The 26,656-nt window shown below is 34.4% G+C and overlaps 1 protein-coding gene across 12 annotated transcripts in view; it reads left to right on the forward strand.

Moving 5' to 3' along the window:
• The first annotated feature begins 331 nt into the window (after nucleotides 1-331).
• Nucleotides 332-26,656, forward strand: part of ULK4 (unc-51 like kinase 4) — a 218,383-nt gene continuing 192,058 nt past the window's right edge. For 8 of the 12 annotated variants that reach the window (XM_031590361.2, XM_090142411.1, XM_090142414.1 and 5 more), the window contains exons 1-17: nucleotides 540-677; nucleotides 2,466-2,663; nucleotides 3,684-3,783; nucleotides 6,066-6,205; nucleotides 7,142-7,304; nucleotides 9,507-9,608; nucleotides 10,376-10,459; nucleotides 11,364-11,439; nucleotides 12,012-12,101; nucleotides 13,760-13,866; nucleotides 13,977-14,046; nucleotides 15,909-16,008; nucleotides 16,556-16,660; nucleotides 17,666-17,726; nucleotides 19,306-19,487; nucleotides 20,227-20,273; nucleotides 21,115-21,193. In XM_031590361.2, coding sequence (XP_031446221.2) covers nucleotides 2,526-2,663; nucleotides 3,684-3,783; nucleotides 6,066-6,205; nucleotides 7,142-7,304; nucleotides 9,507-9,608; nucleotides 10,376-10,459; nucleotides 11,364-11,439; nucleotides 12,012-12,101; nucleotides 13,760-13,866; nucleotides 13,977-14,046; nucleotides 15,909-16,008; nucleotides 16,556-16,660; nucleotides 17,666-17,726; nucleotides 19,306-19,487; nucleotides 20,227-20,273; nucleotides 21,115-21,193 — 1,644 coding nt within the window. In that variant the 5' untranslated portion in view covers nucleotides 540-677; nucleotides 2,466-2,525. Of the gene's footprint in view, nucleotides 385-491; nucleotides 678-2,064; nucleotides 2,125-2,465; nucleotides 2,664-3,683; nucleotides 3,784-6,065; nucleotides 6,206-7,141; nucleotides 7,305-9,506; nucleotides 9,609-10,375; nucleotides 10,460-11,363; nucleotides 11,440-12,011; nucleotides 12,102-13,759; nucleotides 13,867-13,976; nucleotides 14,047-15,908; nucleotides 16,009-16,555; nucleotides 16,661-17,665; nucleotides 17,727-19,305; nucleotides 19,488-20,226; nucleotides 20,274-21,114; nucleotides 21,194-26,656 lie in introns of those variants that run through there. The other 4 variants (XM_090142412.1, XM_090142409.1, XM_031590362.2 and 1 more) reach the window with 4 other exon arrangements.

Below are 26,656 nucleotides of genomic sequence, written 5' to 3' on the forward strand. Positions count from 1 at the left end.
TGACGGCAGCGCCAACCCCGCAACGGAGCGCTTTCAACGCCGTAATGGCGGACCGCGCTCCCAGAGCAGCGCGCCAAATAACGGCTCGAGCCGCCGCAGCCCCCGACCGTTAGACCGGGCCTGGCGGTTGCCTGGCAACCGGGCGGCACCTCCTCCGCTCCCCGCCCGGACCCGCTGCGGCCCAATAGCGGCTGCGGCGTCCGGCCCTGTCTCCTGGAGACGGGGTCACGGCGGCGACCACCGGAGCGGTGCCCGGGGGAGAGAGGGCCGGCCTTCGTGGCGCTCTGCGGCATTTCCCTTATAGAATAAAAAAAAATAAAAGCCATCTCTCCGAGTGACTCCGTGTGCTGTGCTGGTTCTTCTCCTTCTGACTCTTTCTCTTCGGTGCGTGGCGCTGGGTTCCCCGTCGGGACGCATCCACGTCCCCCCACAGCGCGGCGTGCGGCGCTCCGCCGGGTTGAGTTGATGGCGGCTTCCTTCTTGCGGTCACGGCCGCTGCCGCCTCGCAGTCGTCCGGTAGCTGCCCGCCTTCCCGCTGCCGCCGGGCCCGCAGCTCCCAGGCGTGAGTGCAGGCGGCCCGCTGTGCCGCATCCCCGTTCGGTACCCCGGCTGAAGGCCTGCCGTCGGGGACGGCTGCTCTCTTCCCTGTAGCCTGCCGGTTGAGACCTTATCTGCAGGTATAGCGTGTGTGAGGTAGCGGGGAAGGCTTCCCTGCCTCATGGTCACCACGCATGCGTTTGTCATTGACCCTGCTTGTGTCAGACAATTGGAAATATCTGTATGTCGCTCATCACGCTGTGCATTCGTGTGGTTTGTTGCACGGGTGGTGATGGTGCCTTTTTAATGTCTGTCATGAAGGTATCTTCCATCTGTGTAATGTTTCGGTAATACGATGAGCTGCAGGTGTCAGGTTTGAAGGGTTCTTGGGAAAGAAGGAATAAAAAGAAGGGGCAGTGGTCACATGGGTGAGCAATGGGATGGCAATCTGCTGTTCTGGCATCTTTGTGAAGCAGAGGAAGATGTTACTTTTTCTGGTCTTCGTTCAAGCTCTCCAGAAGAACATAAGGAATAGTTCAGCGACAGGAAAATAGACCTACACCTGTTCCTGTCTTTGTGCCTTGTTTGGCAAACTGATCATTGCATAATTGCCCATCTGTTTTCACAGTTAACTGGAGGAAAAAAGATGTTCCTTCCAAGGTTACACTGACTATACCTAACTCTTTGCTTACTGAGAGATAAAATCAAGTTAATTTACATTTGGTGTTTGTCGGAGTTTATTGGGGTGTAGGTGTGTGTGTTGCAGGGGTGTTTCACAAGATGTTCTGTCTAAAGATTTGGGAATTCTCTGTTCTCAGTATTTAGTTTGTCATTTGAGCTTTGTGTCTCAAGAAAGTTAGTGAAGTAGAGTTTGTGGCTTGTAATTAGATATTTCACAATAGCAGTGCTTAAGCAGCCTTCTTCTCTATCCTTGTTGCTGTACTATCCTCTGTTTTTTTCTGTAGTTGTCAGGTAACTATACTGAGAACTGGTCTTGTTGAAAGGAAAACAACAGTCTTTTACAAACAAAATGAAAGAAGTTGGTGTTAACATGAGAACAAGCAACTCCAAATGACTGTGAAATATTTCAGTTGTTGGTTGGAAGAACTGGGCACTGAATGTAGGGTTGGTTTGGAGTTGGAAGAACTTACTATAAGGTGCTCGTTGTGTACCAGGTAGCAATATATTCTGGTTTTGGAATGTTTGTAACAAATGACAAAGGTTTAATTTGTTTCACTATGTAAATTAAACCATATAAAATTATTGAGACAAAAAATGGTAGTTAAGAGATAAACTAAAATTTTCTTGTGGAACTCTTTGACTCCCACAGTTGGCCAATGCATTTACACGGCTTTTAAAATCGATTGTTCCATCCATGAAAAAAATTTCGAACACTAACTCCTATAACTGGTAAAGCTACATGCATCTTACTGTTGTTAGGAATGCTAATCCCTGTGGGGTTCTTTTTGTCTCTTTTTCTGGTTATGCTGATTAGATCAGTTACTTATCAGGCTTAAATTACAGGGTAAAAAGTTGCAGAGGAAATCTGTCTGGTGTGCCCTTAAGCAGAAATGGCAATTTTACTTGGTAAGGCTTTCAGTTTAGTACAATTTCCTGTATCCAGCATTTTTATGCAGAACTTAAAATTTTAAGTTTGGTAGCACGATTTTTATTTACAGGTAACATATTTAGAATCTGTAGTTACTGGTTCACCTGTAACTTGTGGAATGTGTGAAGAGCTTTCCAAATGGAAAATAGTTACCTATTCAAAATGTTGTTTACATTTCCCAAGGTGAATTTTGAAGTACTTACATCCTTCCAGCAAGATGAAACATAATTTCTATTTTTTAAGAATTGGGAGAGTAAATGTGATACATTAATGATTTTTAAATTTGATTGCTTCTTCTCTCTCCCTTCTTCCTTTAAAGGTTTACCTGTCTAAGAAAAGACCATGTTTCCAATCCCTTAACAGTAAAGCATCCTTAAGTATGGAGAACTTCATTCTTTATGAAGAGATAGGAAGAGGAAATAAGACCATTGTTTATAAAGGAAGAAGAAAGGGGACAATTAATTTTGTTGCCATTCTTTGCACTGATAAATGCAAAAGAGCTGAAATAACAAACTGGGTAAGTAAGACTTTTCCTGCTAAGTTTGGGAAAAGATCAAACTTAAAATAAATAAATAAATAAATAAATAAAAAATCCTTGTAACAGAAAGAAAAATGCTGAATACTTAAGTATTTGTTTTTCTCATCTAGCAGTGTTCTTATTAATCACATGCGTAAACTCAGCTTTACAGGCTTACTGTTTCTGTGATAAGTCAAAGTACCTTTTATAAAAACAAGTGTCTGTGTAGTGGTTGACTTTATTTTTCTATCAGTTATGAAAACCCAGTCATAGCAGTGCTTTGGCAAAGTTTTAAACATTTGCTTTCTGGATAAGAAATGAAAACTGATACAGTTAAATATTTCAAATATTTTATTTTTCCAGTTGATACATTTTGTTTAGTATTCCCTCTCATTGTTTTGACAATTCATAAATCTTCTCCGCTCAAATCTTTTTTCCCTTCAAAGCATATTCCTCTTAGAAAATCCTGAGGGGTACCTCGCATATGGCTCTGGCAGGATTCAGAGACTTCTGTAGACATGAGGCTAGGAGGGTGTGGTAGAAATACAGACTTTCAGGGACCCTGAGTGATTGCTTTTGCCTGATAAGACTGAGGGGGGAAAACTCTTTATTTCTCCTTATTATAGTTACCATATTTTCTCACAATTGTGTCCTCACTGAAAAAGAAAGTAGATCTCCAAGTTTGACTGCAAATTCTTATTTACAGTCTGTTAGTAGAGATGCAGAAGAGTTAAATAGTGCTTATAAATCAATAATATCTCTGTTTGATTGGTTGGGAAACTTTCTCATATTTCTGGAAAAAGTTCAGGAGGCCAAGGGCTGAGAGGAAAGTTTTCTGTTCTCAACTTACATGTAAAATTAATTTGAATTGGAGATTAATTTTTAACTATTTAGTATACTGGACTAGGCACAGAATTGAGTAGGTGATCTAGCATAAAGCTGTGTTGTCTCCAATTCTCCTCCAATCCATGTATATAAAGATACTTTTCCCCATTAATAATGTTAGGAACTTTGTTTTAGGTTCGTCTGACTCATGAAATCAGACACAAGAACATAGTGACATTTCATGAATGGTATGAAACAAGCAACCATCTCTGGCTTGTAATGGAGTTATGCACAGGTAAAAAGCTCAGATGGACAAAAATAAATATCTGTACTATATATATGTGTGTGTGTGTGTGTAAGATTTTTCTTATACTAAATGTTTCTCACAAAAAATACATATTTCGATCTTCGAGAAAAGTTAAATTAATAATCAGGTTGTACATATGTATGTATGCTTAAAAATGTTGGTTTTTAAAAACATTTTTAGAAATCCACCGAACTCATATTCCTCTTCTAGTTCACAATGTATGTGAAATACTAATTTAGGTGACATAATGTTAGCTTGTCATAGCTAGGGAACTTAAAAACAAGTTGTGAGTAAATGGAATGTAGTTATCTAAAATTTATTTAAGGAAAGATTTATGTTAAGATGTTAATTTGGGAACGCTGAGAACCCAAAACTCTATTAAGTAATTAATGGAGTTTTGGTAGGTTAACAGCAATCTTTTAAAGAACTCTTTAAAAGCTTTCTCCAATTATGACTGTATGTCTTAAGCAAATGATAGTATGTATGCTTTCTTCCATGTAGAAAAAAAGGAAAGGCGATTGTGCAAGTGAAGCATTTTAATGTTTTGATGCATGGAGATGTTTCATAGTAACAGCCAATATTACAAACTGCTTTTTTTTTTTTGTTTTTTTTCCCCTACTTAGAATTATTGGAGAAGCTATAAGACCTGAAAAATAATCTGGTCGTTCTTTCAATTATTAGAATTAAAATTAGTTGGCTGATTTGGAGGGCTTGTCCTATTTGCCTAGTCTAACAAATTGGCATGTATGTAATTTATTAGGCAGACAGCCTATTGTTAAGAACAGTTAAAGCAATTCTTGTGTATTGTATCTTGCAGTATTGCAGCATGGGAATAAAGTTCTTAAAGACCCAAGATTGGACTGACTAAGAAGTTTATCCTAACTAAAAATACATTAATTTCAAATAAAAGCTAACAGTCTGGGACTGTGTACAATCCCCAGTTCTGATCTAGGATAACGCTGGATGTCCTACTGCTACAGGCCATCCAAGTGCCATCTTGCCACAGTGTGAACTGTGGCAGTTAGCAAGCAACTTATGGAGCCCATCTTTCCCAGACATGGGTACTTACCCTTATTAGCCTGTAAATGGTTGGGTGGAGTTCATCTCTCCTAAGGGTGGATGCCTGGCTTTTTTTAACAGCCAGGTGACCTTTTCCTCACTTTTCGTTGAAACTGTATGAATTGCGTCTCTGCAATCACTTGGCATAAAGCAGGACAGTAGAGGGATAAAAAACTGCCTGAATGTTCTCTCACTGTAGTCATAGTTAATAAAGCTTCTGTCTGACCTACCTCAAATTGTACTTGTGTCATTGTGCACTTGGAATCACTATGTTCTCCCTCAGCAATTAGCTTCAAGACATTCTTAGCAGCAAATGTACTTGTGAAAAGGATGAGAGTTGAATTTCATATTAATTTTGTAGAGCCTTGAAGACTGTTTTTGATACTTGCCTACCAATGGCAATGTAGCATACTTTTGTGTTGCTGATTTCATTATAAATTTTTCTTGGTATATCTATATAGCAATCTAAAATACATTATAAAAGTGTTAAAATGTTGGAAAATTCTTTACTAAGTCATATATACTAAGTCATATATTCTGAGGCTGGTTCTAAAGGTATGACTTACTTTTATAAACAACGTAAAAAGACTTAGAGCAACTTTAAGATTCAACGTCATTGAGTTATTTGGAGAATAGTGTGAAAAACCTTAGCATCTCAGCATTCTCTGAAATAAATCAGTAAGCAGAGGGGGGGAAAAAAAAGCTCAGGAAAATATTACGTGGTTTGGAATAAAATATTTATTATCCTTCTCCATAGACCCCGGGATCCTGGAATTTTACTGTTTTTATTGTCTGTGAATTCAGTGGGAAATCCCACATCATAAGTTCTACTGCTTGTTCACAGACGTTGATAACCTGATCTTGGTACTGCTTAGTCTTGTGCAGAAGGCATCTGAATAAACCCACTGGGTTACTATTGCATTGTGACAGTATGAGTTTCGTGTTTTCCTTTCTGCTTCCTTTGGAAAATAAATCAATATGAAAGTGTTTTTAAAAGTCATGCACTCAATTTAATTGTAGTGAAAGTTTATATCACAATCTCAGAACTAGATTTTTCTGTTCTATACATTTTCATATGTTTAATGTGTATTGGTAATGATTTTTTACTTTTGGAAGTTTTAGTTTTGGAAGACTCTCATCATGTCATTGTGCATATAAAGCAAATGCCATGCAAGTAATTCCTTTGCTGACCACATGTACCTGTATTTTAGGTGGTTCGCTAGAATCAGTTATTGCTCAAGATGAACATCTACCTGAAGATGTAGTGAGAGAATTTGGTGTAGATTTGATTACCGGTTTACACCACATTCATAACCTTGGGATTGTCTTTTGTGAGCTGACACCTGGAAAGGTAACAAGGAGTATTATTTATAGTGGATATCACGTATTACTTTGTATGCAATCAGCATTTTATTCATGTTGTGCTGTTTTTGAGAGAATTACCTGATATTGGAAGCCAGTTGCATAACAGTAATTCTGTTGTTGATCCTGATTTGTAAGAGGTCAAGTTGCCCTTCTGTCTGAGTTTTCTGTAGGACTTGCACATTCATGTGTGGTTTCTGTTATTTGTGGGTAAAAGAGCAGTAAATGAAAGTGAATATGTAAGTAAAGCATAATGAAAATGCCTCTGTATTTTTCTGAAGAAGAATGTGTTAAAAAATAACAATAAAAAAAAAGTAAAAACTGTAAAGTACTCATCTGAACACAAATACAGAGTGCAAAAGTAAGATTCTCCCCTGCCCCTCTTCAACCCCCCACCCTCCCCCAGCCCATATCTAACTAAATGAGTGATTTTTTTCCAGACAATTTTGGGGGGATTATAAAGATTTTAATTAGGAAATCACTGACTACATAGGAAAAAGTTATCATTATCAAAATCATTACTTTTTTTGTCCAGCATAAAATTTTTAAAAAAATCACTTTTTTTGCCTAAAATGAATGAATGTTCCTTTTACTATCCTTTTACTTTATACACATTTTTACTTTAATTCTTATTTTTACTTTCTTTTCTACAGTAGCATCATCCATCATCCTTCATTTCAGCTTAATAATCAACGAACAAAAATATGAATGGAACCATTAATGTTGTGTCGTCACTTTATGTGATTTTTTTTGGTTACAAGAAAAAAAGTGATTTGTTTTGACTTATCAATGCTTTTAGATATGATAGTGATCATCTCTATTTACTTAAATGATTAAATTATTGTGATTTTATATAGTTTGTATTGGAAATTAGTGCAGCCACTGGTGTTAGTATCTGTTATGCTGGGTTATTTTATTCCTCTAGATTCTGCTGGAAGGGCCTGGCACTTTGAAGTTCAGTAACTTTTGCTTGGCTAAAGCAGATGGAGAAAACCTGGAAGAATTTTTTGCTTTAGTTGGATCTGAAGAAGCAGGAGGAGATGTTGTTGAAAGCACTCCACAAAGACACCTGAAAAACAGACTCCGAGGTAGGATATTTTTACCAGCTAAAATTAAACAGACAGAATGAAAGTGGGAAAAAACTGTTGTTATGCATAATTTTTGAGAGAAGTCTCAAAAAAGGTAGTTGATCAAAATTCTGATGTGGCTTATTGAATTCCTAGAGAAACAGAAAAATTCTGTTATGTCAACGTCTGTAAATGATGGCCTGTTTGTGTGATATGCAAGTTTTCTTTGAGCAGATTTTACGTATTCTGCATATAGGGAATTTTTTTTTTCCCAGGTAGGCTCAGAATGAAAATTTTGCTGTTAAGGAAGATTGTTAAGAGGGATTGTAACACACAGAGGGAACAACACCTGCAAGTGAGGAGGAAGAAGAAAAACTGTTTAGAAGTATATAGTCATAATTCTAAAGACAGTTTAAGCACCGGAAAAAATGTCCGTCATGGAATTTTTGTTAGATTAACAGTTGCTTACCTTTCTGTCTTGTTCTAAATAGACTTCATGTTATTTTTAGTTTGAAGCTTATATGTAGGCAATTGTAAAAAATAATGTAGTATGTAAGATTTCCACATGACTAGATTATTTTGAATTGCTTTTTGCAATTGACATCCCATACCATCTAATATACAAACTGCCTTTCTATCCTGAGCAAATATCATGTATGGATGTGATCTGAAACTGCTCAAAGTAGTGAATTGAAAATGCTAATTCTTCACTTGGGTTTGCTAAGGGGGCTTAAGTAATTTGCTTTTTAATGATAACTGATGTGGATTTAAAGAAAATATTTGTGAAATACCTTTGGTCCTTGATGCATTTCACATATTACCAATTAAGTATAAGTAGTAGAATTATAAAAATAAGAAAATCACTGAAGCTTCAGAAAAGCTGAGTCTTAACTGATTTTCCTAATTGACAAAATTATAATTTTACTACTTATCATACTAGGTACTGCAGATGGTCTCTCTAGGGTCTAGGGCTAATTTTCATTAAATTCATGATAAATGTATGCACATTTCAGTAAGTGCTATACTGAATTGCTGCTACTTTGATTGGAGATTTTGTATCCATTTAACAATAGCTTAGAGAATGGCTTTTGAGTTTTTTGACACAAGATTTTCACCGTACTTTTTGCTTCAAGTGGTCTGTGTAATTTCCAGTATGATGGTTAATTGTTTCAGTACCGTTTACATAAGAAAGATTGTTTATTTTTGAAGCATGAAAAAGCTGTTATTGTGATTTAATTTCTGCAGAAAAATCCACGCAAATCCAATGGGCTACAGCTGCTGTGCTGCATTTTCATCGAATAAGAAAGCTTTAGAATTTTGGTTTTACTTTTCAGAATCTTTCAATAGTTTGTGTCCTGGAGCATCTCAGAGATCTCTGTTTCCCTGATAATGTGGCATCGTAGCAGTTGCTGTCATCTGGAACAATAGAAATAGTGACAATGTGTTATGGGAACAAAGAAAGCTCTCTTAGTACTGTCTCCTGCAGATAGCACCTACTGCAATTATGAAGGCCAAGAACAGGATGTGTTTTTATTTCCAGAAAGAAATGCAAATATAATCTCTTTCCTGTTACCTTTTAAATCAGCTTTTTTTTTTTGATATGTATGTTTAATAACCTGTTGTCACTTAAAATGGATAGCAAAATCCAAAATAAGCTTCTTAAGGGATTATGGAACTTACATTTTTGCTGAGATTTTGTAATTTTTATGGCGCTTTTGGAGAAACTAGTAGTATTTAGAGTAGGCATATCTAGATCAGTGATCCAATTTATGGACCTTGTTTATTCTAATAGTTTTCTAATTTCATGTGAGTTAATGTCTTAGGATAGCTCTCTTTTTAATAAATGTAAAACCTGATGTAACCTAATAATTTTTGTTAATCACATGAGATTTATATTGGTTTAATATACTCACTTGGTTTGGCTGTGGAAGCTGTCAAGATAAATTAAAAAAAAAAAAACTACTTACATTAATCATGTTAGAGAAGTACAAGTGCGAACCAAGTTGATTAATGAAAGAGAAGTAAACAAGAAAATAGCTTCTGCAATCCTACGTAATTCAATAAAAGTTTAGGAGGAAAAATATTCTTTTCAAATTACATTTGGTATCTCATGTTTCATACCTCTAAGTGAAGATTCTTTCTACACTTCAGTGAGTTAGAGGTTGTTTTAGGTGTTCTACAGGACAAATATTCAATCAAGTGTATTTGTATGATATTTTGTAGGCTCTCCGTTATACACAGCTCCAGAAGTAATAAAAGGAGAAGACTTCTCCAAGTCCAGTGATCTGTGGTCCTTAGGATGTTTACTTTATGAAATGTTCTCAGGTTGTAAGTTTGTGTATTTCTTTAATATCCGTGATAAAGAAAACCTACTTTGTGGTCCAAATTTAAATTCTTGTTTACTTTTTAAGGAAGTTGAGACAGATATATTTAAGAGAGGTAATAAAAATTTCTTGAAGAATACATTAAATATGCTTAAGAAAAACAACTTGTCAAGCAATCAACTGAAGTAATACTGCTACTGAATTCCAAATGTAATGATATTAACCAACCTGAATCACTCAAATACTATGATTTGAAACTGTAGCAGTACTTGTGTTTGGACAATGTAATGTTCTTAATCTCTTCAGTATTAAACTCTGGATGCACTAATTTGACTTTAACTAGTCTAAAACTAGTCATTGGCTTTCCTCTGCATAAAGTTAGCATTGCCTGCAGCTGGAAGGAAATTTTCTATGCAGAAGAATTACAGTGCAGTATTCTGAAGTCTTAGACAATATACACATCTGTTGGATCAGTATACTCTGCTATTACCTTCTCTGGCTGCTATGTCATTATTGATTCATTCAGAGCTTTCATGATGGCTTACTTCAAGCTGTCTTTAGAACATGTTCTGTCCTTGGTCTCTTTGGCTGTTCATGGTAGAAGAATATAATCCAAGGATTTGTTTTTAAGTGAACCTTTAAATTCAAATCAAGGATGTTTATTGCTTTGAATATTTCCTTAGGAAAATGAGCTCACTAGATATAATTGCACCTGACAGCCATTTTGAAATTTGCATAACTTAAAAAATAAACTTCCATTTATTTTAGGAAGACCACCATTCTTCTCAGAGAACTCTTCAGAATTAATTGAAAAGATTTTATATGAGGATCCACTGCCACCTAGGCCAAAGGGTAACGTTCTTCTCTTGTTAAATGTGACAAATTGAATCAATAGTAAAGAAGTTTCGCTTTGCAGTGTTTATTCTGAAGCTGATTACAGGAATTGTTTTGCTGTCCAAAGTGAATGTTACCATTGCCATTCCTTTGCTACGAACATTTTCCATTAATGAGAAATGCTTGTATTTCTGTTGATAAAACAGGTGTATCATTTAGTGTTAGGGATTCAAAATACATTCTGAGATGGAGTTTTTGAATTTTGTCATTCAAGACATCAGTGGTATTCATGGAGACACTTCATTAGTTTCTTATTTCAGTTCAAAGTGATACAGCAAAAAGGTGACCTATTGAGATAAAACTATTACTTGTTTCAGTTGTAAGGGAAATTTTATTTTTGAAGCTAATAGATCAATTGTATTCATGATTTTGAGCTCTCAGAAGTTTTCTTTCTCAGTTAACTGAGAATTCTGGAAACCTCTTGTGTAACAGGATGCAATAATTGTCCTCTTAAAACTATCACATCTAGGGTAAATTTCAATTAGCACAATTTTCAACTCTACTTTATTTTCATCTAATAGTTATATGATAATGGGAAGATTCATATTTTATATGAAACATAAAAAATATGAATTTGTGAATATATAAGGATATAATAATAAATGTACATTATTTTTTAAAATTAGCTTGACCAAGTATTGTTTTTTATCATCCCTTTGACAATCATTTTAATAGAAAGACTTATAATATTTATATTTAATATTATATAATATTTAATATTTTTATGCACTTTTTTTTTTTTCAGATGAAATTGGTGTTAAATAAAACTCTTTTAATGTCATCTTCAGATAATGATTTGATTTACTTTGTACAGTTGATTCTGTTGTCCAGTTCTTATCTTTTGAAGTCCTTTTATTTTCAGGTTCTGCTTTTCAGAAACCTTCTGCAGAGTTCACTAGCTTACTTGATGGATTGCTTCAAAAGGATCCTCAGAAGAGGTAAACTGGTTGTTTGCATTGTCTTTTTCATATCTGAAAAAAAATAATAACTATGCTACAATCTGGTGCAGTGAGAAAGTAATTTTCTCCTTCATAAAAGAAGAAATAGTACATTTTCTCATGCAAACTTTATTTAATCAAAATATTAATTCTGTATAGTTTTCTACTTTTGTATGTGGTGTTGAATAGGTAACTGTTTAACAGGATGTTAGCTTTTCAAATTGGATGGCTTTGGTTTTTCAGAGCAATGGGCATATCTTTTATAAGACTTTAATTTATAGATGTTACACTTACATTTTTGTATAACATAATTATTTATAGAGTAATTTAAATATTGGGTCTGGCTAAACTGTGTACTTAATCTTTAATCTCACCTCTGTGTGTTGTGTGAATTATCCGTCTCAATTTTAGGCAGAACATTTCCTCTGTAAGATAACTTATTTGTTCACCACATACCAACTAAGAACAGTAAGAGTTGCTTCATAGTATCACTGGATTCAGAACCTAGGCTGATATGCTTTTGTAGCTGTACTTTGCCACTGCTTTTTCAGTTTTCTATTGCTTCTCAAAAGGCTCAATTGGACAGACATATTGCAACATCCATTCTGGAAAGACTCCCTTAGCCATTGTGACGGTGATTCTTCAGACAGCCAGGGCTCAAGGTACTTAATGTTCTAGCAGATGTCTTCTGTAGTACATATGAACAAAAATAAATAAATATTACAGATTTAAAATATTTTTCTGTAAATTTTTCAGTCTTTGAATTTTGCTTCAGATTTTAATTTTGTTAAATACTTGCTGAGTTAAGTTTTACACAATCCAGTGAGCAGTTTTGGGTGCTTAGGAATTACAGTATCCTATCAGTGTAAGGGTATCTGTTTGCTTTCTGAAGACTCATTTCTTCTAGCTACAGAATGCTATTTTTTTTGTTTATATAACAATGATGAACAGTAATTTGACTTACAGTATTGTCCTTCATAAGCTTTATTAGCACCTTATACATGAGTCAATTTCATCTTTATTTAAATTTTTGTTTTTATGCATTAACATCAAGTCACATCAAGCACATCATCTTAAGTTTTTTTTAGCCTTCTGAATGTACTTGACCCATATTCTTTGTTAATAGCATAAAGCATTAATCTAATGTTTTCATATTTAAATGTGAAATACTCTGCATTCCTATATAGGCAGAAACACCCAGCTCTTTTGTGAAAATAGGCTTTATTCATTGAATAGTTAGGCTTCTTCAAAATGTCTGTTAATCTCGCTGTTTTTAACTTCTCAATTTCCATTTGGAGTTGTTTCTTTGTTTGTTTTTAAACAATCTGTTGTTCCCTGAATAGAGCCTGAAATAGCATTCAAATATTTAGAACAAGTATGGAAATAGCTTTATTTTAGAACGCCACATGCTTCTGTGTTTTACCTATTTTTACATTCTGTCTCACGTTGTTGAAATACTTATTTCTGGTACCAGTGCTGCAGTATTTTTTGTTACTGATGGCTGTTCTAGTTTAAGATGCTGCTCTTTGTCTTTTAATTTTATTACTACTTTTACCACCAGGGCAAATGATTGAGATTTCGAGTTTGTATCTCAAAATCAGAATTTATTCAAAATATCAGCAAGACTTAGATTCACCATTACCATATTGCATGTCTGAGCAATTCTCAGAGAATCAAAATAATAATTACCCACAAAATATTGGACTTCTTGACTTTACTTATGTGAGTTTTCTAATGATTCTGAAATATTCACTAAGGCAGTAATTGGCACACATGAAGAACCAAGGACACAGTCTTGACATGCAAAAGAAGATCTGTACTTCTTCCTTTCAAAATGTGAGCTCCACAGGGAAGGTTTATTTGAACCAGTTCCAGGTGAACAGTTCAGGGAAATACAGAAGCAAAAGTGAAAGACTTGCTATTAAGGAAAAAAAAAAAGTTTTTATTGATCTTAATGCTTGATACAGGCTTTGATATTGAAAGCATATTGGTTGTGAATTTTTTCTCTGAAGATTGAGTGATCTCTGAAACTTACAAAATTACTCTTGTGTATCCCAGGGTATAAATTTATTCCAAATTTCTTCAATGCCAGTTGTACTAAGGGAGCTAGAGAGTTCTTCAATATTCTCCAAGTTGCTTGCTCAAAAACAATTTTTCATAATTGCCATTACCAATATAAAAAGTACTTGTAGCTCATTGCAATAGGAGGATGATTTATGAGAATGACAGCTAAATTGCACATTAATAGTTGCAATAAGTAATGGATACGATCATTCTGATCTTTTTTAAATCTTTTTAATTAATATTTCTTATTAAACAGCACTGAAGACTTGGAGTCATGGAATACCAAGGGGCCAGAAGATGCATGTACAAACCTATCACCTTCAAGAGCAGATAATAAGCTACTAAGGAATTCTTTCAAAATAGGTAATATTCATTATGTTATTTTGAATTATTTTGTTGGTCTCACCAACAAGCTTGGTCCCTGTATTTTGTTTATTTGAACATTTAAATTCAAGTTTATGTTCTTTTTTCAGTAGAAAATCCGACTGAATTGCGCCCCAAAAATGCAGTTGGTGGATCAAATGAATCCATATTTCTTCTGAGGTATGAAAATCAAAACAACAGTCAGAAAACCCTTCAAAGCCCTTCCATCCCCTCAATCTCTTAAGATTTCTTATTATTCTATTTGTAATATTTTGTAAGTATTTACTTTTGAATTTTCTAACAATTAAGACATGCTTGAAATGCAGTTAAAACAATGTGTGCAGTTAAAGCAATGCTTTTTTGGCTTTATGAAACTGATTTTGATAGGACTTCTGATTTCTTAACTGTTTGACTAAACATAAGATTCTGCTTAGAACTTCTTTTGATATATGAGAATATGCTTTGAGTATGGCTACTTTAGCTATAAACGAAGTGTACAGCTTGAAATGCACTAATAGATTCTGCCTGCTGCCTTTCATCACAAGCTATTGGTATTACTAAGTACAGCACTAGATATTGCTTGAATGATTTAATTTCTTAAAGCTGAAGTTCTGAAGCATCGAAGTGGAGGGGAATTGCTGGCCTGTCATTTGGCACCAAAATTTACTTAACTACCAAGGTAGTTAATCAGCTTTTCACAGCAGTAACTTGTGTGTGTGCAAAGGGAATGGATCTCACTCATTTCAGCTAGTTCAATTCAATGTTTCCTTGTCTTATTTTAAATTGAGACAGAAGCTGAGAACTGGAGAAGTGAGAGATTTTTTTTTTTCTCTCAAGGACATGTAGATGCAAATTAGGTTTGGAAAAATATATTTACATCTCATATATGCATTTATATGGATATCTGTATATATGTATATGCTATATGTATGTGTGTGTATATACACGCACATAGAAACATCTCTTGATGCATGTAGGAAGGACAAATTCAAGGCTCCTCCAGGCTAGAAATTGTGCTTTTTTAGTTTAGGAAATTTAATTTCTTAAACTTACAAGCAGAACCAAATTAGCACACTTTATGTAGCTAGACATAGCTAGTAGAGAATACTTAGGCAACACTTCATTTCTAACATTTAAAATTAAGTTACAGTTGAACATACATAGAAGATGCAATTTTTTAATCTAAATAAGGATAAGAATGAGAATTGTTGATCATTTGATCACTGACTTTAATGAGTATCTTAGTTCTGTCTAATATTTGTATTTTTTAGTTTAGTTGCTGTTTCTTACCAGATTGCAACTAGATATCTATATTACCTTTTGGGAGTCAAGAAAACATTTTTATTTTAGGTTGTTGATAGAATCAGTGTTTCTTGGCCTGCCAGTTTGAATGGTTCTAAAGTTAGTTTTAAACACTTTGACATGAAATAAGGTATACTATCAAACAGATTAATTTACTATCAGTTGTATTAAAATTGCAAATATAAGTGTTCTGGTCTTACTTTTCTTTGCTTTCTACTTGTGAAGCAGTTAAAAAAAAAAAAAGTAATCCCATTTCACATTCATTTATGAAAATAAGGCTGTTTTTTATTCCTATTATCTTACAAAGATCTGGTAGTCAGAAGAGAGTAATAAAATTTACTACTATTTTTGTCAAGTTAATTCTTTTGGCATTTTGTTACAAGGAAATGTGCTTGTCATATTTTAGCATCCATTCCAGAGGCCTGACTGGACAAGAAAACAATCAAACTACATTTATTTAACAAACAGACCCAGAAAGTTTCTTATTTCTAACTGATGGACAAATTCTAACTTTGTCAAGAGTGCTTAAGGACAGGAAGATCGTGTTATGTTGCTGGGACAATATAACATTTTTGTCTGCCAGACTTCAAAGTTTACTGTGAGGCTTGAATATGAAAATAAATAAAAATATGAAATATGAAAAAATAAAAAATATGAAAATAATAATAATAAAAAAACAAATAAAACTCCACAACAGTGACCTACAGAGAGACTTAATCTGTACTCTGTTTCTTTTGAAGTTCTCGTCCTACTCCTAGAACCAGCACTGCAGTACAAGCAACTGATGTTACTATTGCCCCAATCCAAAATTCTCCACAAAAGGATTCAAGCATGACAAGGGTGAGTAGAAAAATTAATATTAAGAGACAGTGATATAATCATAGTCAAGATCTTAGCCTGGAGACTACAACAAAGACAGCTTTCTTTCTCATCCTATAGTTATTACAGAAAAATAGTTCCTCCAGCAGTAATTCCTTTAGTGTGTAAAAATATTGAAGGAAAAAAAAAAGTAAAAGTGAATGTTTGCAAAGCTTCCAGTGTTGGAGACAAATAAGATGCTTTGTCTCCCTTTAATTCTATGCATAAAAGAGAGGGACTATCTTTTTTTTTAATCCATCTACATTTTAAACTTAAGTTGCAAGGTTTTTTTGTTTGCTTGTTTGTTTTTTAGAGTTTTGTCTTTCTATCTACGTGCATGTTTTTCATAATTTTTAATTGCAAAGTCTAGGCCCTATCAATAGCTACACAATTAAAAAGCAATTTAGAATGTATTATTTACGTGACTAAACTCTGTGGCATAATATTTAAGTGAAATATTATGGGAGTAAGCATAAACTTTCTTCTTTTGTGCAAAACAGTAATTCAGAAAACTTTGTTCTTGTTCTAGGCTAAAAATGTGTGCTCAAGTCAGCAGGATATGGAGTCAGCATTGAAAGAGCTCATTTATACCGAATCTGATCTTATCGTAACACCAATCATTGACAATCCAAAGGTATAGAAAAATAAAATACAAGACTCAGGAACTTGTGGGTGAGGCTAGTTTTGCAGATAAATCTTTAAATCAGGGTGAAACTCATTTCCTGTATTTTATAATTGAAATTTTAAAGCAGTTCCACCCAGTCATCTGGCAAGCTCTCATGCAAGTTTTTGGCTGTCTTTTCTAGTCCTATTGTATTGCTAATTTGGAGAATCGAGCTATTTTGGAGTTGTAAAGTAATGTTAAGTAATGTCTTACAATAAATAGAAGCTATTAAATGCTGTGTTCAGTGGTTTTGTAGATCTGTTTTCTGATAATTTGCTTTAATATCTGTTACTTAAATGAAAACAAAGCTGAGTGTGTTTTGGTATAAAGAAAACAAAGCTGTCCATGAAGCCACATAGTTCAGGTGTTAAACTCTTCCAGAGCAACTTATGTCATTCTTTAAGTTTTAGATATAATATTTCTAAAAAGTATGAACTTGTTTTCTGTGGAAAGGAAGGCCTGAAGTTGTATGAACCACAGAATGGCTTGGGTTGGATGGGACCTCACAGATCATCTAGTCCCAACCCCCTTCCCATGGGCAGAGTTACCAACCATTAGACTGTGCTACTCAGGAACCCATTCAGCCCGGCCTTGAACTCCTTCAGGGATGGGGCATTCACAACTTCTTTGGGCAGCCTGTGCCAGTGCCTCACCACATTCTGAAGAATTTCTTCCTAACATCTAACCTAAACTTCCCTTTCACAGAATCACCAAGGTTCACAGAATCACCAAGGTTCACAGAATCACCTTTGCTCAGTTTAAATCCATTCTCCCTTGTCCTACCACTAGTTATGTATGAAAAAGGTGATCCCCCTCCTGCCTGTAAGCTCCTTTCCAATGTTGAAAAATGCCTCGGGAGTAAGCATTGATTTGTACAGACATCCTGTACTATTTTTGTGTCTGTTTTCATGTTTGACTGCTGAAAAACTTTCAGAAATGCATTAAAACTAATTATGTTGTTGTTTCTTTCTCCAGATAATGAAGCAAGTGCCAGTTAGATTTGACTCAAAAGCTTTACATGTACCAGCATATTCAGGTATGGCTCTGCTGACATAGAAACATTTATTCTGTATATGGTGGTGTAACTGTTGCAAGATTGATAGCCTCCCTTTGTAAATCAGCTGAGGTGAGGGGAGAATTCATAACTGTTTTTCCTGAAGTTGCAGAAGTTATGTTCTTAACTAGACCAAAAAAGAGTAGAACTTTCAAGTGCTGACAGCTACATACATATAGCCTTTCTTCTGCCCTCTTATAAGCCATACTTAAAAGCTTTAAAAAATAAGACAGCCAACACTTTTTTAGCATGGAAAAACAGATTTTTTTATTTTATTTTATTTTTTTGTTTTGTAAAATACTGAGTTATTCAACCAGATTAAAATTTGACAAAGTTAAGGAAGCAAAAGAAAACAGGATGTTGAAAAGTGTAGTGTTGATGAGCTATAATACTTGATAGCCTGGCAATCCTGTGTATAATTGTGAAATGTTCCCAATGGACAGTGTAGACTTGTGGATACTTTTTTGTTTTGTTCTGTTTTTAACCTCTAACAAGTCTATTATTTCTGGAAACTATTTCCTCTGATTTATTTAGGGTAGTATTGTTTGGCTTTAGAGTGCTTGAAGAGGAATGTTAGACAAGTAGTTAATCTTAGAATTCAGATAGCACCTCTACTTAAACAAAGTTGCTTGTTTTTTTCTTTCTCTAACAAACTGACTCTCCATACTTTAAAGGAATTTGATAGTTGGAGAAGAATAGAATGTCCCCTAAACAAGATTGTAATAACAAAAAACATTCTGAATTTGGCAAAAATGGCCATGTTTAAATACCTGAGCAAGTGCTATTTCATTTAATTTGGTGTTCAAGCATCTAAACTATCAGTCTGATATTCTGATGTGTTTAGCTGTTATTGTCTATATTTATTTAATAAAGGACAGGGGTTTTTTTTGGTTGTAAATATTCTATGGTTATAGCTTTTTTTTTCTGATTTGTTTTTTAAGGTAATGAATTTGCTGCTGCTTATCGACACTTTTTCCTTACCATAAAAAAAAAAAAAAAGGAGTAAAAGATATAAATACCTGAAATTCATACTGCCTGAACTGTTCATTAGACAATGTTACTTGCATATAAAATAGATAGAAAGGATGTCCTTAGATATTCTGTATTGGAGCATGCCAGGATGGCAGATAAGTTTTTAGTAAGTTACCAACTGTGATTGCTAAAGTGAACTGAATTTAGTCCTTGAGACTGATAAGGAAGTATTTGGAAAGTTCAGTTCCCATACAGTGATCAGTGAGATGATGATTACACTCACACTCCAAGCAGCTGTTGACTTGTATTGCTCTTGAAGTCATCTGTGTTCAGTTACTCCTAAGATTAAACCAGGTGGATACCTGTCTATATTAAAATTAATTAGTATTTTAGGTTTGTTGCAATTGCTTCTGAGAGAATTTTGATGACATTCATTAGTTTCTGCCTCAACTTTGCTGTAAAGAAACAGCATGAAATATTGGAATTCTGATTAGATTAAAATTTTCTAACTTATTCATGCTGATGTTACTTTCTAGTGTATTAAAACAACATAAATGATCTTTAACTACTTGTTTGCTTCTTGTGTTAGCTGAGAAGTTGTCATCTCTGAAGGATGCGGACTGGAATGACTTCTTGCACCAAGCATGTTTGTTGCTTGATTCCACTGAGAAGAATCCAGGAACAGCACGTTCTAAACTGAATTTACTGTCTTACCTCTGTACTGTGGCTGGCCACAGGGAAGTTGCAAGCAGGCTAATTAACTCTCAGCTGGTAAATAATAAAGCTCTGGAGGAATCAATATGGTTTATGTAGCATTGGCATTGTAGCAAAAATCAGCAGCATTTATATTTAAAAAGCAAAACAACAACAATAAAAACACTACTACACCCTAGTGAAGAAAAAAGGCAAGTTAAGTATAAAACAAACAAACAAAAAAACCCAAAATTTATTGAATTCCATGTCTGTTTTCCTAATGGAGGATTGCTCTAAGTATTATTCTATTATCACTGGAGAATTATTATTAATTATTTTTACAATAATCCAATAACTGTATTGCTGATTAGCAGAAGACTTTAGAAATAAGTGCTGATTGTGCATTAACTCTCAATTCATTATTTTAGCATTTGGCAACTATTTCACTTCTTAAATAATTGTTTGATAATACTGTATGAAAATCTATTTTTCTAAATGAAAGCATCAGTTTTTCCATTGTATAGTGGCACTCATAAAGAAAATAATGCTAATTTTCACAAGCTGGTATACATTTATCATTGTGGCTTAAGGGAAGAATGTTGGGAAAAAATGCCATGATTACATTCAGGAATTCTGTTCTTAATTGATATGTTGGGCAATGTCTGCAGTGTTCGCCTATAATATTGGTTTTTTTACAAATGCTATCCAAAAACATTTTAGATAATTACTAGTATTTTGTTCTTTTTTTTTTTATTTATCACTGAAATGCATCAGATCACTATACCATTAATATTTGCTTATCTTCTTCAAATTATAGTTTCCAGTGTTAATACAGCAGCTGCGTGCCGCCACCAACTGGGATATGTAAGTAACAATTATTTTACATCAATTTCTTCAAATGTGGTATTATTACTGAATTTTATTAAGGATGTACTTCTTCAGAGTTTTTGAGGAGTGTTTTTTTTTTGGCCTTTCAAACCACTGTGGTACTTGATTGGCAGTATGATGTAAGTAACATTTTTTTATTTATTTTTTTTTTTTTGGCATTGTATTAATATACTGCACTTTTGTAAGACCTAAGTTTATATTAAATGTCTAAAATTTTATCTGAAAGCTATATGACTTACTGTGTCAAATATTATTACTTCAATTGCTGAATAAACCAAACTGTTTCATAATGATTGGAAAATATTTCTAATGGTAGTTTTTTTAAATGTTAGAAATATTTGAAGGTGGTAGTGCCCTCTGCTGCTTATTTAATAAGTGTTGATATTACTGCTTCTTTTTTCTTTAATGAAGCATTTAAAACTGATTTGCTGCAATACATTTATTTTTTTGTTTTGTCAGCTATACTAAAATGTTTATAAGGATCTATTGAAGGGTTTTCAGTATTTTAAGAAAACTGAGTGGGAGCATGACTGATTGTGAAGACTGTAATAAACTAAAGAATCTCCATTTTTCATTGCTAAGAGTAAAAACATACCTTTTTGCATGAATTTATTGCTAAGTTAAGCTGAACTACAGACAGAATGAAGTAGCACATTAAAAAAAAAAAAAAAAAAGACAAAATTCACTTGTAAATAGCACTTAAATGGTTCCTGCCTTTGGTAAACTGTACAAAATACATGTAGGCAGGAAAAAATTGCTTTTGTCATATTTTTGAAACAGTTTTTCTTTACCTGAAAAAAATGTATTTCATATGCAGACGTGCTAAAGTGGCTCGAGTGATTGGTTTGCTCGCACTGCACACATCTGAGCTTGGAGAAAGCATACCTGTGTCTGAGGTGACTTTCCATTTCATCTTTTTAATATTGTTAATGCTTTTACTTGTATGTCAGATTTTCACTGCTTTATTTCCTGCATATGTGAAAAGGGAAGTAATTCAATTAAATACATAAAAGCGTGTGTTCGTTCTATGTAGCTGTGGTTGTGATATTTAGAAAACTCTGTTAATGCTAGAGTATGAAAAATTGCAGCCTCTTTTTCTTCTCTTTTACAGAACATCAAGTAGTCACTGTCATACTTTTGTTTTGTGTGTGTATGTGCAAAGAAAATGTTGACATATTTTGCTATGCTGCAGTGCAGTCACTATTAGCATAAAAATAGTACAACTGCTTTGTACAGATCTTTTTTCCCCTCTAGAAGAAGTAATGGAGTTGGGACTCATTTGAGATTTCTCTCAATTCTTGAAGAATGTGTATAATGAAAAGTCAAGTGATTTTCTGTGGAGATGAAAACGATTTTGAATCTTCTGTTCATTTTGTATTCTCAGCAGCTGACTAAACTGAAGAATAATTAACAGATCTTATTTGTTTTTTTTCCTACATGTGATACATACATGCTGCACAACATAACTGTCTGCTTCTCAATATCTGTTTAAAGCTGTGAAGCTGACATTGTTTTTGCTTTGTGAGATGCAGTCAGTATTTGAATGTGAGAAACACAACTACTTGTTCCACTTTGCAAATACAAAATATAATAGTTAAAGTTCCTTCAGAGACCACTGAGTCCATTTGTCTAACCATGTCAGAGCTAACCAAAAGCTAAGGTATGTTACTGGGGGCATTTTCCAAGTATCTTTTGAACACTCATAGGCACAGAGCATCAGCCACCTCTCTGGGAAGCCTACTCCAGTGTTTTACTATCCTCATGGTACAGAAAATTTTCCTAAGTGCCCAGTTTGACCTTCCTCTGGCCCAGCTCTATGTTGTTCCTATGTGTCCTGTTCTCAAAGACCTGGGTGAAAAGCCCAGCATCACCCTCTGCTTGCCCTCCTCAGGGTGCTGAGCATCATATGCCTTCACGCTGTGCAGATCTGGTATGTAGAAAATGCAGTTAATGGTTAATAGTTAACTTTTTTAGCAGTAGACTTAAGGAGTCTTTTTTTTTTTTTTAAGGTCCCAGTGTGTTAGTTTTTGTTGTTTTTTCCCTCTTACTGAATATTATACCTCATAATTTCATTATCCAGAATAATGATGGTTATTTTGCTTTTACAGGAACATAAAAGTCATTTACAAATAAAATTCAGCATTTTTTAGAAATTTGCCTCTGCTTAAAAAAGCAAATTAAATGTGTTGCCAGTGACACTGAGGAACTAGAAACAAAAATTAGTTCTCAATACTGTCTTGACCCCATTCTTATATGAATTAAAATTAACTTATATGCTCTGATTAGGAAAACAATGGTTTTGAGTTAAAATGTTGTTCAAAAGGCAACTGCTGTGTTTGCTGTAGTGGCAGTTATTGCAAGTTTTCTTCTTAAAATAATTTATCAATGTAAAAAATATTTTAGAATGCCTACAAGGCTAGAATTAGGAAAAAACATCTAATTCTAATATCTTCAGTGTTGTAACTTCTGGTCTACAGTCTTGATTCCTGCCCTCAAGCTGCTAGAACTGGATGAATAGCTAGCTTATAAATCCTTGGAACTGTCAGCTATTGCATATTGTGTAATGCTGTTTTAAAAGTTAAAATTATTTTCTTATTTCTTCTTAAAAAGAGAGAAAGCAAAAACAATTAATTTTGAACAACGTTGTATGCTGTAATAAAATATAGTATATTTTATCCTGTTATATAACCAACTGATGCTCTGGCTGAAGTTTCTTGATGGCTGATGTAATTTAGGAAATGTCAAGATCAAGCTGTAACCAGTCAGAACATAATAATAATCTAAAATGATTGCATAATCCAGTTCTTGAGGACTTCAGTTTATAACGTACAATCCCTGAACTGTAAGCCCTAAAAGAAAGTCCTTTACTAAAGTGAGCTAAGGTTGATGCGATTGTCTTGGTCCAGCGGGCTGATTTAGCTTTCCTGTAGTACAGAGGCAAATATGGGAAATGTGGAGAAGCACAGAGGAGTAATACAAGTACGTACTCCTGTTTCTGCAAGATACACTCTATGCCTCCAGCAATAGGCATCTCTAGGATTTCCTGAGCCAGGTATTTGAATTTATCTACTTGTCCTCCAAACCCTTCCAAGGTTTTATTATCCATAGCATCCATTGGGAAGAGACTGTGCAGTTAAACAATATGCTGTGTGAGGTAGCATTCATTTGGTGTGAACTTGCCCTTGATAGGGTCATTCTGAGGCCCATTGGTTCTTACACTACACACGAAGCACAAACTTTCATGTTCATCTTATCTGCACCAGTTATGAGATATGGTGGGATGGTTAAGGCTTGACTTTTGTTTTGTTTTTTTTTTTTTTTTTGGTCATCTCTATTCCGGATAGAATTGTTGTAATGTTGTTAGTTCCTCATGCTGAACCTCTTAAAATTTTGTTGATCCTTCTTGCCATTTTACATTCTTTTTCAGATCCCAGTTTCACCTTTTTAAGACTGGGGATCAGGACTGCTTCCTCTAATAAGATGCAGACACATAAGTGATCTGTCTATTGGTTTGGAAAATTTGGATTTTCTATTTACTTCCCATTCTGTTCCTAGTAACTACTAACAATTTTTTTTTTTTTTTTTTTTTTTTGACTGCTGTTGAGCAGACTTGATCTCTGTGGAGCCATTTCCTACAATCCAAGTATTTTTATTCCCAAATATGAAAAGTCAGTTCAGAATTGCATGAAAATGAATTACTGTAGAATTACTGTTGCCCCTATGCATGTTGTGCTATGTCTACTAAGTTTTCTTTTCCATTTTTATTGCTGCATTACAATCCCCTTATAGTGTTGTAAATTCATTATTCACTCGTCCAGTTGTTTATGATTTCTTTTGTACTTTTAGAAGTAGTGTGGGACCTCAGAGAGACTCGTGCAGGGTAGCACTGCTGGCTGTTTCATGTTAAAATGTTTTTTCATATCTACCCTTAGTTTCCCGTTTTTTTACCTAGTTATGCATTTATCTGTGGACATTTCTTCTGTTTTTGAAGTTAAATTGCACCATTAATCAGTTTTTGTTGCTCAGATGGTTTGTTAAATAGCAGCAACCATGAGCTGCAGAAGTAGAATAATTTTAGGAAAGAAAAGAAGCCTCGTCCTTACGTCACATAGTAAATTTTCATGTGCTCTGTGCCAAAAGGCCTTGATTTGTTGCCCTTTGAAGAATTAACAGTTGTCCTCCTCCTTTTTTTTTTTTTCTACCACCTAAGGGAAAAAGATGTTTTTAAGGTGCTCTCAGGAAAAACATTATTACACACGTAACCACTAGAGGTCAGTAAAACACAAAAATAAAATGCAAGTCTGCTACTGTTTCTGGTAACGTCATCTGCTGGAAAAGTCTAGACATACATATGACAGTGGAACTGCGTACTATTTTGATTCTGCTCATATATTCTAAGCTGCTGATATATTTTAATGTGAATTCATTTGCAATTGGTCTATTTCCAATTAAGTGTATTTTAGAACAGTACCTCGTTGAATAGAGAGACTATAGAGAAATATAAGAGGGAAATTGATCTCTTGTATATTTATTCTTCAAGTCAGAATGAAGAAATTTTGTGCAATTTCTTTTACCTGGTAGTTGCAATAAAAAATTGTTGAGGCACTTGCTGAAGATCAGTTGCTTTCTGACCTACTAATGGTTGTGTGAATGAGTTTTTTGGTATTTTTTTTCCTATGGAGTTGCCGTTTACAAATCAGAAATATATTTTTTTTCTTATTTATTCCTAGTTATCTTAGTAGAAGAGCTAAAGCTTCCTTTAGCTCAAACCCAAACTTAGGGTTTGAAACTGGTTTTTGCAGAATTAACTGCTAGTGCTTAGAAAAATCTGCTTACTCTATATTTGTAGTTAGAGAGGCTTGCTTCTATGTATGTCTAATCTATCTTATTGATGACAAGAAACTGTTGTTCTTTCCTCTCTGTGAATATGTAGTGTTTCCCTCTGGATAGGCACATCTGCTGTGATGTAAAATTTCTGCCTTCACCTTTTATTTTAGTGAACCTCAAGGAGATCATAAAGAAATTCACCAAATGCTTTTGTGTCAAAGAACAGCATCCTTCTTTGTCAGGTACAGGACCAGTCTTCCCTCACTTAAGGAGTCACATTCTGCTCCCCTGCTTTTTGGAGGCAAAATCTTTCTTCTTGTTTCTCTCTTTAAAATTTGCTGAGTGCAAATATCAGTCTCACATGACCTCAGCCTTTTATCCTACACACGTGTCCATTGCTTTGCTGAGAGGATTTGGTGACTCTGCTATACAATTTTCTCACCTGCAAGTTTCTTTGCAAAGCCTTTGGCTTATGGAACTCCATGGGCAAATTAATGAACTTGAAATTCCATGTAGAATGACAGAGTGTCTCTAATACTGGGCTTAGGATGTCATTCTTTTGTCAGAGCAATGGAGTATCTTAATGTGTTTTTATCCAAGTTGAAACTGCATATAACTTGAGCCTTTTTATTTCTCATTCTTGTGGTACAATTTGCTAGTTGTTTTGTACAATTCCATTGCAGAGCTGCACCATTATAAGTTCAGCTTTACGGTTCCTTTTTCTAGCTAGTCTGAGCCCTACTTTTGGAATAGATATACAGTTTGTTCTCATTAAAATTCTCATACAGTGCTGACTTTAAGTCCTGTTCCTGGCTTCTCTCTGATTATTCCTGTTTCTAGGCCTATACACATCTGCCTGTACTCTGAGGAGATTCAAATTAGAAGAGAAGGTTTTATTTGAACTTTTATTCCAACCTGTTTAGTTTTGCTATTTTTATGGTAAAAGGATTATTGAATTCTGCTCACAAGTGATCATATTTGAGTTTATCCTTGTCTGCTTCCTCCAATGGCACTTAGCTTAACATACACTGTTTCTTCTTATGCAAAAATAATACCAATTAAAAAAAACACCCAAGCTTTAGGAAGTAGTTATAAGCTAATCATAATCTGTATCAGAGTGTATGCATAGGAGTACTTGCATATTTGCATGCAGACACATCTGCTGTTTTGCAAAATGATTGTGATGAAAATTTATCTTTCTAGCATAACAAGGATGGTCACCTAATACTTTTGATCCAATCAGATGACATTTAATGTTTTTGAGTGACTCTTAATAAGCTTTCAACCTCAAAAAAAAAAAAAAAAAAAAAAAAAAAGAAGAAGAAATTTATTAAAAACAATTTAGTTCACTGTTTAAAACTCATTAGCTTGCCTATGGCACACAGGAGGAAAATGAGCAAATAAAAGATCAATATTTCTCAGGTAAATTAGGTTCTGCTGGCAAAAACCCGTGGAGTATTTGAGCAGTTCTCCTAAGTTTAATAAGCCAGAAATACAAATATAACTAGTGTTAATGACAACAAATCTGTCTT

This window comes from Phasianus colchicus, chromosome 6 (genome assembly GCF_987193195.1).
Source record: "Phasianus colchicus chromosome 6, bPhaCol1.hap1.1, whole genome shotgun sequence".
Classification (NCBI taxonomy): domain Eukaryota; kingdom Metazoa; phylum Chordata; class Aves; order Galliformes; family Phasianidae; genus Phasianus; species Phasianus colchicus.